Below are 14,391 nucleotides of genomic sequence, written 5' to 3' on the forward strand. Positions count from 1 at the left end.
TTAAACTAAATCACGTTACAGTTATAACTGAAACATTTATTAATGAACTACGAACAAAATTATAGGTATTTTCGAATGAAACTTCGACGAAAGGAAAAGTCGCCCTCAAAAGTAAACTACCTCTTCTGGATATTTTCAAAGAAATAATTTACGCAACATTATAGGTTTATTTATGAAATGTGAAGAAAATTGTCTTAGTCGTTTATGAAAGAAACGTCCAAAAAAAACTCACTCCAAGATTATACTACCTGTTGTTGGTTGCTTCATGAGAAATTACATATCGTGTATTGTGAGATCATTAATGAAACACTATTTAAGAAATGTGAATATAACTGACTGAGACGTTTTTATGGAAATCGCCCGAAAAAGCTCACCATCCAGAGTAAACTACTCCAGAGTCGTTTTTGAGAGAATCGTCCTAAAAGGACACCCCTAAGACTAAACTCCCCTTTGTAGATTTTTCCAGAGAAACGACTTAAAATACAGTATAAAGTTTTAATGAAATATTGATGTATGGAATTTAAACAAAATCGTTAGAGCCATTTTAGAGAAAACAGCAATTTTCAATTTCCACCCCTCAGTAAACTATCTTTAGTTTTGGAGGTGTGCAGAAAATCCGAAGAAAAAGTCCTTCGCGAATCTTATGAAAACCTTAAGTTTAAAATTTTGTGCGGATAAGTTGAACGGTACGGCCTCTGGGCAAGTGAACACACATAGGGACGAATGGACGGACGGACGGATAGACATGTAAAAATAACTTTTTCGGTATCTATGGACCATGAAATGTGTAAATCCTTTGAAATCACGAATTCGTTTTCTTTTTCATTATTACAGTATTGTCCCTCGAAAGCGAAAATGGAAAAATAGCAGGTGACACTTAATGCTACTCTATCGAGAAAATAATAAACTAAATTTCAGCTTTTAATTACACTCGATTATTAATTGAGAGACACCTATGGGAAAAGTTATTAGAGTAATACAGATAAATATAAGCAAAAAAATATTAAGCACCTACCTTGTTATTAATATCAGGACTTCCCCTGCTGTTCTTACTGCGAACTGACCCTGTTGACGAGAAAGCCAATAGCTCCGCAGAGGCCGAACTGACTTCTTCAGATTCAGCTCTTGCTCTGAGCTTTCCTTCTTGTAGTTTTCGTAATATTTTCGTAGGTTTAGCAGATGGTTGAGCCTCCGTATCACACGATGTGGTTTGAAATCCAGCCCAACAATCAGCCAGCATTTGGTCTTGAAGTCTGGCCAAACTAGGTGCCAGATCTGATGCTCGAACACCGGCGTGATTCGGTAAAGAAATTTGCGCACCATGTTCCACTAAGTCAAGTACACATTCCCACGGCACAACTGCTTGGCACATACAAAGATGTAACGGCGTATTACCATAAGCATCTTGAAAATTAACCGCTGCACCGTATTTGAGCAGAAGATAGACTAAAGTCGCGTTACCACGAACAACCGCGAGAAAAATTGCCGGTAAAGTGAACAAGTATTGCTTTGTGTATACGTCACGAAGGGAGGACGCTTTATCGGGACTTAGATTGGGATTTATACGTAAAAGGCACCCATCAGAGTCTGGTTCAGGACCAGGTTCCGGCGAAGTCATTCCGGATTCCGTCGGAGCTGATTCATCGTCGTCTTCGCTCGGTGATTCATCTGGACTACTTTGCGAATCTTCTTGGTACGTTTGTAGTCTACGCTGCTCGTGGGCCGCAAGAAGACCGGCAAAGTCTACTTGATTGTCAGGAGACGTGGCACTACCTTGTTCTTTGGTATCAGGTTCTCGAGACGCTAGACTAAAGATAATGCCTTGGATAATCTCACTACTACGTCGCAATTGTGGGAAAATACTCCTCTCTGCAACCGGTGGTGGTGGTGGGATTGGTGTGGGCGGGCGATGTCTTGTTGGAAGAAGAGGGCTTGATTTCAGTGACACACTACGTCGCTCGTGAGTCAGCTGAGTTGTTATGGCCGCCCGCACGTCTACATCACTCTCTAAAGAAAACGACCTTTGACGTGTCATTGCTTTAAACGTTCCACGGCGTTTTCTGGGACTGGGTTCAGGCGACACCCAACTAACTCTTCTTGGCTCTTGTTTCTTCGTCTGTTCTTCTTGCTCTTCGTGTGGTTGTACTGGAAAGAAGCCTTCGCCAACGATATCTTTGAACTCAGCGAGTCTTCCACCTTGATCAGGTTCCAGCCCGTACTTCAGAAGCAACCGTACAACGTCTACGGCTCCGTGATCCACAGCGACGTGAAGAGCGTTCGTGAAGATAAGAGGCACATCAAGGTCATCTACTCCACTACAGCCACCTGCATCCAGCCTGGAAAGAAGTAAGAATGTCATAAATATTTGGATACTCAATTTATTTAGTCCTAAGAATATAGTACATATACAGGATGTATATACGCGTACAATATATCGTTAAACTCAGGATTTGTAGTACTTCCTGATGTACATACAAGACGTAAACATGGATTGAACCTCTAAAAGATAAAAACTTATTCCAAAACTAAATACAGAGTTTTAAATTAATGTTGTGCTTACAATTGAGGCATTCCGGGAGAGAAGGGTGAGAACGCAACGGATGGGTTTTTAGCATATGTAGTCTATAAGCAATATTTCAATAAAAATGTTTATTTCTCAGTGTACCCAGCGTGATTATTAATAGATGATCTTGGCAGGTTTGCCATTTTCTTCCGAGACGTTTCAATTTTACTTTCGCTACTTAACAGACTACTACAGACAGAATACTATTTATAGTAGAAGCATAAAATTCGTTAGGAAGAATATTCAATGTATGAACTAATGGTCTGTGCAATGTAGTAATCCAACTTATTATCAGGTACTGACAACCATAAGAATACGGAGTACAGTCGACATTCCTAATATAGATTTGGACAAGAAGAACAGGGGTTTATTCAGGAATATATTTTATCAAAAGTAGCAACAATGTCAGAGGCACATTTCCTGAATATTTTCAGAGATCTGTCATGAGTTTTTTTTTGTAACATATATGTTAAAAATTGCATCATTAACTGATTTTCAAAATACTTGGACTCCCCAATCACCTGAACTGAATCCTTATAATTTCTAGCTGTGGGAGCTATCTGAAGAGTATAAGGGGTCAATATTCATTCACATGCTGACCGAAGATGTACAGATTTCGAGACGCAGTTTTTGAAATCGATTCAGGACCCCTGAATTGGGTTTTATTTCCTCCATTAATTTTCTATTCAAACTGGAAGTAATAAAAATCAACTATTTGTAGTTTCAATGTTTATCGCCATAGAACAAAAACGGCAATAGATTCCGAAAAGATGTTTTAGCAATTGATTTTTAGCAAAGAAAAATTTCATCACTACCCGTGACTCTACCAAAACCGGAAATAGTTGAAATGTACAAGTACTTTCGGTTTCAAGCACACAACAATAACAGAAAAGATATCGGACAGCATTTACTTTGAAAACAGATACAGCATCCCAAGAATGGGATTTGTCTCAATTTTGAACTATTTGTTCAAACCGAAAATTGTGAAAATTACGATTTTTCGGTTAAGACACTGATCCATAATGAATAAAATGAAAAATAGATAGCGATAAGTAGCGTTTTGGATACGGATTCAGTCATCAAGAGCATGCTTCATCTCTGATTTTATTTCTTTATTGCAAGCGGAAGTGATTGGTATCAATTAACATTTCCGGTTTGAATATTGATCTCCATAGACAAAAAGCAGTAATAAATAGAGAGTAGTGGCTTATTGATGTTGATCCAGCGTCAGAGGATTACGTTCTATCATTCATGTTATCCCTCTTTTGTAGCCGGAAGTTATAGATGTCTACTTCCGGATTTAGTATTGAATATGAATATTTTGGAAATCCACCGTAGTTTTATAATGTGAAACGAAAATAACTTGTTTTTCTTATTATTGTTGATTAAGGATCTTAGTTTGAAAAAAGAAAAGGGGGAACGGTGTAGCCCATCAGTAGTAGAGTCACCACCTCTGGTGTGAGGGATCCCTGATACAATTCCAGGCCACGTAAGTTTCTGTTGGACAACATTGTTTCCGTGAGCTTTTTTTTTTTTTTTTTTTTTTTGTGGTTCTCGTATTTCCTCTTACATTCTCATGTTACCAATTATTTTATAATTATTTCACTTTCATTAACTATTCGTCTCTTTTAGCATAAAGAACATTCTCATTGGGCATTAAACTAGAAATGTTACTTCATTTCATATCTTTCCGTTTTTGAGAAAGAAAAATTCCCATAAAATGGTTGCGCATACTATGGAAAAAAAAAGCTTTATTTTATGAACAATAACCGTACGTGTGTATATTCGTATAGTATTAGTTGTAACTCTGAATTATATAGTATACACATCAATCACTTAAAACACTCACGTATTCTCTGACCACATTATAAATGGTAGCAAAACAGAGCAATCTGTCTTCAAATAATAAGGTCTTGAAAGCAACCTGTCAGCAAGTTGGAAACAAATCGATCGAAAAATATATCACAACATACTATCTATATAGAGAGAAATCAGCCATCGTTCAAAGTTGGTGTTTATTATGCTCTATATGGAATTACTGATGGTCAATTTGTGGTGTACTACGGGTAAGGACACAAGATAAGAACCATCTTTGAGGGTCAGGAAAAATTAAACATAAATAGATAAACTAAAACAAACATAGAACTGAGGGAAGTAATGTTGGCAGGTCATTTAAATCTTATGTCAGCAACTTGAGGGAAGAAAGTTTACCTAATATATACTAATATAAATCTTATATACACATCGAATGGATAATACACATTCGTGTACAACTCTTGTTTGATTATGTTGTACACGTGTAGATCTCTTCAAACAAAAGTATGGTTCCTGTTTGGTTATTGTGGTTCTTGTGAAATCAGTACAGATATAAATATAATTTGTAATCAAGACAAAATTGCTTTTTAAAAAGAAATATATTATTTTATTTTTTAAAACATACTTCAATAAAAGGATTAAGTTTTCAATCCAATATATTTATTATGTTCTGGATATCTTTACCCATAATTTAGATATAGATGTATCGATTTTTATTGCGCGGGAGGGAGAAAGAGTATGCTTTTTCGGTAGTTCCACATAAATTTCTTTAGAATCTGATAGTAATCTTTGGAGTTCCACTATGAGATCCCTCAACGGATGCTGGGTTAGGTTTCTTTTTCTTTTTCTTTTTTTGGTAAACTTATCCACACTAAAAAAATTAATGAATCACTTAATGTGAAAAATATGAAAAAAATGTAGAAAGTAGGCCAGATAGAATCTACAGAATACTATTAAAAATAACTAATAACCGACTCTAAATCTTCTTTATGGATCAGAAATTGGGTGCCAGGGCATGACGTCATAACTGAAATGTATACACTATAGAAAATGTCTTGAGAGACAATTATTATTTCATATAATAGCATTCTGGAGACACTACTTGGCTTACTTTCTACATTTTTTTAAAAATATTTGTCGGTATCTTTATTCACAAAAATTGTTGAAGAACCTTAATTACGGCAAAGCTACTAGCTTATAGGCAACCATATGTTTTTTAATGTTACTATGGTTGCATAAGAAAACAGGATATATATATTACAAAAAATGAAATGAGATCTTTAAGTTTTACGTCGCACGATTATGCTGGTTAGGCTAAAGGAGACGGTGATAATGAGATGAGTGAAATGGTGGAATGAAGAAAGTGGGAGAAAACGGGAGAACCCCGAGAAAACCCACGAGCACGGTGTTTGTCCACCACAAAGGCCAGTCGGCGCGAGCTGGGATCGAACCAGTGACTCCAAGCACCGGAGGTGAACGCTCTACTACTGAGCCACCGCGCCCCTAGGTTATATTGTAGTTTCGAAATATTTTCCGTAGTGTATTATTACTGTTGTTTTTGTTTATAACATTTCAAACTAGTGGGTTATAATTATGTGAAAAGTCGGTCAGAACTTTTTCAAAATAAAGTTTTACTAGTATTTTGTGAATAATCCATATTGAGTTTGTGACGTTTCAACGAGCCTTGTTGCGTCTTCCATTTCTGAATAGGTTCCTTGAAGCTAGTTTGGCTTATTTTAACGGTGTGAAATACAAGTGGCTTTGTTTTTAGTTCATTAATTTGTATCGGAGGATACGATGGCTTAGTGGTAGAGCTCTTACATCTGGTGCGTGGGGTCCCTGGCAAAGTAAATTTGTGGTAGACATCAACATATTCGTTGTACTCCCGTTTCCTCCCATTTTTCATTCCACCATCATTCATTTGCTTTAATCATCGTCTCCCTTAGTCTAAAGGGCATAATCGTGGGACGTTAAACTGAAATATTTCATTTTTCATTTCAAAGATTTGTGTAGGAAAACATCTTCGTTGTATTTGAAACGAAATGGAATTTTACTGGTTTTATTTAGTGATTTCTTCTTCGAATGCCTGTTACTTTGTGAAAATTAAATTTTGTTATATTTAATACTAAAACAAAAAATAAAATTTGATTTTGTATTGTTAAGTTTACATGTAATGAAAATTCATTTTCAGGAAGTAAGGAACATTTAACAAAACTTGAAGTGGGAATCAATAAAATCATATCATTAACAGTTCGTTTCAAAGAAAACAGATTTTTTTAAAAAATCCCCATTTTAATCAATGGGATAAAAGAGAAATATGGCGTTAAGAAACATATTATAACGTATTCAATGAATGCATATACAAAGGTTGATTCAGTTATAAGAAGGCGAATTTCAATGTGCCTCTTCCCTAGTAAATTCCGTATTTTTTTTCTAAACCACCGATTGTGTTCGATCTGCAGGCCCCAAATGCCGTATTTTTACCACCGATTGTGTTCGATCTACAGGCCCCAAATGCCGTATTTTTACCACCGATTGTGTTCGATCTACAGGCCCCAAATGCCGTATTTTTTACCACCGATTGTGTTCGATCTGAAGGCTCCAAATGCCGTATTTTTACCACCGATTGTGTTCGATCTGCAGGCCCCAAATGCCGTATTTTTACCACCGATTGTGTTCGATCTGCAGGCCACAAATGCCGTATTTTTACCACCGATTGTGTTCGATCTGCAGGCCACCTCCACTGACTACTGCCCGGCGTCGGAGTTTTCATTGCAGGAGACTGCGTTGCAGCTGGACTATGGGTATTGGTTCCCACTTCTCTTTCCAGGTTTCCACAGGCCTGATACGGTGCCAACTCGACAATGGGACAGGCGCCGTTTGAGGAGTCCAAAACCACAGTAGTCCATTGGACTGGCATCTGGACTCTTGACAGGGATGTCGGAGAAGGTAATTGTCGAAATTCCAGTTTCCTGTTCCATACAACGATAGAATTCCAGCGATGTTTTCGCCGTGTGGCTGGATGACTTGTTTTGGTGTTGTTTAACCTGGTTCCCGTCTTGTCCGTACAATGCTAGGATTTCATGCAGGTACATTTCAGTCAAAAGTCCATACAATGCTGGGTTTTAATGGTACATTTCAGTTATTATATAAGGCCGGTAGTACGCAGCGTTAATTTTGATATTTTGCTCCACCTTACTCCCTGTATGGAGATGGAGTTTGCCCTCGTGCGAGAAACCAGCCACAATCATTAACCCTGTTGGGAAACTCTCTCTGTATGGAATGGCACGAACTTTACCAGAATCTGTGAGGTAAATCCACGCCTCATCAAGTGTAACAAAAATCCACGTCGTATCGCTCAGCCATATGACGTGGTTTCACTGTGATGTGCAAATCACTGTGAATGACGCAGTAATTGTTATATATAGTGTATGGCATTTGCTGGATATCGCACACTGTGTGTGTGGATTTTTGGAGGTCGCCATACACCTAACCACACACACTAGCAGTGGGGTCCTTCTCACTGGAGGCCTGTTTCTAGCTGCTCGCGTCGGTGTGGTGTGTTCAAGACTCTGTGTCGCATATTTCTGTTTAATGCGACCCACAGTGGCACAACTTAGATGAAAATTACGCACTTTACATACTTCTACGATGCGCGAAGCCGTGAACTTAGCGTCGGAAAAAGCTATGAACCCCTTTCAGAATATGTTCAGCTTCGGACTACGCTCAACGACATTACTGTACTGCGTGACTAACGAGAAACTGTTTCTTAACTCATGCCAATGTCATGGTGATTGATTGAGTGTGCGCGGTACAGTTGCACATTGAATTCAGCTCAATATAACTGAATCAACCTCTGTATCTACAGGATCTGGGTTATGTACTAAAACAACGTGAGTTGATTCTCCATAAACTCATTTGGCTAAAATACTGCAACAACACGTGTCCATTTGCAATTCTATGTTTTATCATGAGAAGAGAAAGAAGACTATTTTCAGACAGGTTGATTATGAAAGATGAATAGATACCCAAACGCATGCCGATTGTGTCGCCAAGTGAATGTCAACATGTACACCAATTTTAAATCTTCATCCTTCAACGCCAGGGGACTCTGCTGTTTGATACGATTGTATAATTCATTTTAAAGTTTTAAAATTTTAATTTGATTTTTTAAATTGAATCAATTCATTTAAAGAAAATAATTGGAGTACAATTTCTGTTTCATTCTGAAAGAATGACAATGTTTTACTCAGTTTTTTCTTACTAGTGTGTGTATTGACATAAACAACACTGTTCAACAATTAGTACTAATATGTAAACAGAAAGTGGATAATTAAATATAGGAAATAACACCGTTTGGTATAGTGAATCATAAATGGGAAATACTACCTAATTACATCGGAGATAAATAAAGTACGGTACTGCAATTTCTTCCTAAAAGCTAGTAACTTAAACGCACGCTTCAGAGAAAGATAAATAAATAATAAAAGTGTACAGTCAATACTGAATAGGTTCCTTTTCGTCCCAATCAATATTTTAAAGCATAACGTTTAATCACAAGTAAGATATTTGTTTTTAAACAGCGTATTCTGTTTCTAAGCCGTCCATATCGCATTCAGTACACTATTGAGTTTTCGATGCTAACTTTCTCTATAGATTAGTGGTCGCCAAACTTATGAGGCTTCTGAGATGTCGTATCGCTTTTAAATCCTACCAAACAAAAGAACAACCAACTTAAAAAAAAGCAAAAAAGAAAAAGAAAAAAGAAAAACTTACATTTGTTTATTGCCTATAAACTTACATTGCTAGTAAATATGAAATCAACAGGCCAATATGTGTCCAACCGAGGCGTTATAGCAACCTATCGAAAATGTACCCGCGAGCTACTTAGTGATGTTTTGGCAATCACTGCTATAAATAAATAATTTAAATAACTTCAATACGAAGAAATCTCTTTTCAACATTGTGCTGTTGTATATCGCAAAGAATGACTTTTCTAGGAAACATAGTAATTAAATCTTTCTCTAACAGATGGCACTGCTGATACCTTCATGCCAATCAAGTATTTATGTTAAGCAACATTCACTTTGAAACAGTTCATTTACTTTTTAGATCAAATAAATTACTTCAAAATAGTGTCATGAACTTACCAGAATCATTGTCTTTCAAAAACCATTTCTATACTTCAAGTATTATTAATTAATTATTCCGCGGTGGCTCAGTGGTAGAGCGTTCACCTCTGGTGCTTGGGGTCCCGGGTTCGATCCCAGCCCTCGCCAAGTGAACTTTGTGGTAGACAAACACCGCGTGCGTGGGTTTTCTCGGGGTTCTCCCGTTTCCTCCCACTTTCTTCATTCCACCATTTCATTCATTACTCATCATCACCGTCTCCTTTAGCCTAACCGGCATAACCGTGGGACGTAAAACTCAAAGATTTCATTTCATTTTAATTAATTATTCACAGCATACATGCATCTACAATACACAAATGAATGGCCCACAATTTTTACTCTTTAATAACTATTCAATAATTATTCCATTAAACAAATAGCACATCATACGTTATTTATTTATAGGACAGACAGCATAACTCAACCTAAACATTCAGAGCCATTTCCACATACATGAGTGAAAAGTGAAAAACAAATAAATCCTAATAAGATCTGTTTACATTTAATTTAGTTGAACGATTACCATCAGAGCCAAGAACGTACACAGGAATTTATTTCTGCAGGGATACAAAACTTTTTTTGAGAGTGGTTTAAAATCAATATGAGGATAAACTATAATAAAATTTGTAAAATTACCCATAAAATTATATTAAATGTACAGAAAAGTCGGGAATATTAGGAACTGGTCCCGGATTCCCAGGACTCATCCTCTACAGAGGTCCCTGATAGGAACGCAACAAAACGGGGGTCCCCCGGGTCCAGATGCCTCCAAAAATTCTAACTTCAACATATATTTGTACACTTTTTCAATCAAATTATACATGTTTAAAGGGAAATGATTGATGTAGCATGAAAATTTGGTGTTTATAGAAAGAAAATTTCATTATTTGTAAATATAAGTGGAAGTATCTTACGATTACTTATCGTTTTTTTCGGGTGCGGAATAATACCCGTTCAATACTTCATAGACGTAGTGGCTTGTAGTATTACCCCTCCCAATGCTTGGACCACTCCCAACAAAAACTTCTGACTGCCCACCTGATCCCTGATCACAGCAAAATAAGTAAACGAAGAGTATCAAGTAAGCCAACTTATATTTCATTCCAAATACAAATAACTTGAATAGCTGAATATGAGTAGCTTTACTTTGATGCGACCTAACATAATTTCGACGCTTAATACATGATCAAAACAAAAATTTGTATTACCAAGATTTGTTTCTTTTACATAATGAATTTACTTAATTACATAATGAAGTTACATTAGACATAATACTAAACACTACGTTGTATTTAAATACACAAAATATTATGCAGTTCTTCTATGAAGTAGCCATACTTTTCGAGGGACAGGAAATATATAATGATTGAAATACGAACCATGACGTAATTTATGTCACTGCAGAAAATTAATAGAATCTTGTGGAACAAAATACTGTACTTAGTTGTATTTCCAAAATGTAAAATCTAGCTTTACTTTGATGTTGAAGAAATTCTATGTCCACAGGAAATTGATCCACCCACTGATCTCTTTATTCCAAAATACTTTCGGATCAGCAAACGGATATCTGGTAAATTAAGCACGAATCCGCAATAGCATCACTAACTTCAATGGACGGAAATTACAGCAGTCAATATTTAACTAGTATCGTACTAGAACTAGTTATATTAGCTATTTTCAGCTATAGTTGAGTTATAAGCTCAATTTAGAGCTAATAAACCAAAATAACCTATCACTCGACTGCTTTATAGCTGTAAAATCAACAAAATTTAAATATTTCAATCTGGAAGTGAAATACTTTTAGTGATGGCATTTTCAAAAACCTACACGAGTTACAAAATCCAGAACTCAATTTGTTTTCTTGTATTGAAGTGTATCGAGGTCGCTCAGCGGTTTCCATGGCAACATTTACTTTAAAGCATATGGCAAACATAAACGAGTTTATGAAAATAATTCTGGTAATTTAATTAACCATCGGTTTTAATGGCCAATTTACAATTACTGTTGGAAATAAGTACAGTATTGCGTTTAATAAAACTTAATATCTAAAACGAAATAATTTATAAATGAAGTGAATTTTCTCCGTTTACAATAAACTTCAGAAACATAATGTTTCCATATAGGAAATTAACATTACTTATTAATGTTTATATGCTTGCTCATTCATTATCTTAAAAACGTAATGATGTAGAGGCAAGTTTCATAGTTTCAAACTGGCGTAAAATAAATGAAATTCACAACAAATTAATAAATTTTTTTACAATTTTATTCAAATTATTATATTTTTCTGTTAGCAATTATTGTCCCATTCCTCATTTATGCCTGTTGATATTTTAATTGAATGTCGAATAATTTTGAATTGAATAAATTTGTTCGTAAACTGTAAGAAAAATGATAAGCTTGTCAAAAAAACATGTAGAAAACATAATGAAAAAGAAAAAAGTAGATGTTTGTAGATTTTCAGAAATAAATAAACACCAATTTTAAAATTAAAAAAATTAATAAAAATATAATAAAATTTTATGAAAATCAGAAAAATGGATCTGTTACAATAGTATTATTTTATAAAGAAGTACGATGACTCAACTTTGCTGCTAGGGGTCACTGGTTCGGTTGCAGGTCAAGTGAGTTTGAGATGGAGAACAACGTACATGAGTTTTCACAGGATTCTCGAGTTTCACACCAAATTTTCATTATACAATATTTTCATTATTATTCAAATTCATTAATCATTTGCCTCCTTTAGCCTAATGGACATTACCGGGGGACGTAAAATTTTATCTTATTTTATTATTATTATCTAGATGTAGCCACAAGGATCTCTTTTACTGGAAGATGAAAATATAACAATGAATATGGCATGGAATTTTTGAGACAGAATATGGTCGGGTTTTAATTATAAAAAATAGGCCTATCATCCCAGTATTCAACTCTTGGACATGAGAATAACTATGTAACTTATAATAGGCGGGATTAAAATCAAAAACTTGGATTACAGGGAAGAACGTTACCCGTTCACTTACTCAGGCTCGATTCATTACATACCAAATACATTACAATACAATAGAAATCAATACAATATATCATTTCGGAAACTTATAAGTAACCATATTTACTTTCGATGTGCATGAAGAAAATCAGGCATTCTATACATCACCAGCATCAGAATCAAACTTCTTTTTGGTTTTTAGTATTTGTGACGACTGAAGCAGTAAGTTGTTACTTCATTTTATCATTTCGCATAAAATAAACTGTTGGGTAGCGAGGGAAGCGAAGGATACAGACTTGAAAATATTGACTGGTAACCATGGAAATTGACTGGTAAGCACTGACATTACTTACCGAGTAACACACATATCGTAGAGGCTATATAGGGAATCATTTCCAGTTTTTTTTGTCAGGTTTCTCAAAGCGAGAGTTGTTGAGCAAACACTGAGTTGCTCAAGACATACGTAATAGAGTAGTACTAAGTGAGCTCAATATATTAGGAAACTTTTAACTGCAAAGCTCAAAGGGTTTAGGAGATACAGCCACTAGAAGGTCACATGGAGATACATGTTATAGTCTATTTTAGTACGTAATCTTATGATCACTGATGACATTTCAGCTGCTAATGTCTTCAATGCTGACCAAAGTCGCTCCGAGAAGGAATTGAAGATTTTGGGGCAAAATCCCGTCGTTTAAAAAGTGAAAGTGTAAAGCAGGTAGCTTCACAAGGGTTCTCGTCATTCGATTTTCTTCAAACTTGGCACGTATATATTAGATCAAAAATAAATCGACCCATATTTCTTTCGGAAAATAGGTTAAAGGGTAAAGGGTCCCTTTTCAAAAAAGGGTCCGATTGGTTTAAAGAACCATTTTAAAGAAACGAAACTCTGCCGATGCAAAGATGACTTCAAAGTAGGAAATACAGGTTTTGTCGTTTTTGCGAGAAAAGGGTTGCAGTGGCAATGCCTCCTTCGAAATGGCAAAGGACCCCGCACAATCCTTACGGAAATCGGATTTCTGTGAAATTGCTTGAAACTGTGATATGTTGTAGATATACTGTTCCCGAGAAAAGTCTCAATGGGCACAACCACAAATCACTGATCGTTTGACCACTACAGGGGCACTTTTTTTGAAAACAGCCGAAGATAACGACATTCTGGATTTCGGTAAAAATGACTGAAACCGTAATATGTTGTAGATATTGTGATTCTGAGAAAAAGTCTTAATCGGCAAAACCATCTATCACTGATCGTTTGGCCACTACGAGGCCACTTTTTTTGAAAGCAGCCAAAGATAGTTATATTCTGGATTTCAATGAAAAGGACTGAAACTGTGGTATGTTGTAGATGTTGTGTTCCTGAGAAAAAGTCTCAATAAGTACAACCACCAATCACTGACCGTTTAGCCACTACAGGACCACTTTTTATTAAAACAGCAGAAGGTAACACTATTCTGGATTTCGGTGGAATTGCTTGAAACCGTGATATGTTGTAGATATTGTGATCCTGAGAAAATCACAATGGACGTAACTACCAATCACTGATCGTTTGGTCACTACAGGTCCACTTTTGGAAAACAGTCGAATATAATGATATTCTAGATTTCGATGAAAATGACTGAAACTGTGATATGTTGTAGACATTGTGATCCTGAGAAAAGGTCTTAATGATCACAACCACTAATCATTGACCGTTTGGTCACTATGAGGCCACTGTTTTGAAAGAGCCGAGTATAACGATGTTCTGGATTTCGGTAAGATTGAGTAAAACTAAGATATGTTGAAAATCTTTTCATCATGAGAAAGGCTTAATGGATACAATCATTGAATTATGAACGTTTGACCACTACAGGTAC

At 35.9% G+C, this 14,391-nt stretch overlaps 1 protein-coding gene across 1 annotated transcript in view; it reads right to left on the reverse strand.

The window, feature by feature from the left end:
- The window catches only part of LOC145689995 (uncharacterized), a 690,354-nt gene that overhangs the window by 496,574 nt on the left and 179,389 nt on the right, over positions 1-14,391 (reverse strand). The window contains exon 5 of the mRNA XM_081764461.1: positions 1,016-2,336. Coding sequence (XP_081620587.1) covers positions 1,016-2,336 — 1,321 coding nt within the window. The remainder of the gene's footprint in view (positions 1-1,015; positions 2,337-14,391) is intronic.

This window comes from Thermobia domestica, chromosome 1, assembly GCF_964235325.1.
Source record: "Thermobia domestica chromosome 1, izTheDome1.hap1.1, whole genome shotgun sequence".
In the NCBI taxonomy this organism is placed as follows: Eukaryota; Metazoa; Arthropoda; class Insecta; order Zygentoma; family Lepismatidae; genus Thermobia; species Thermobia domestica.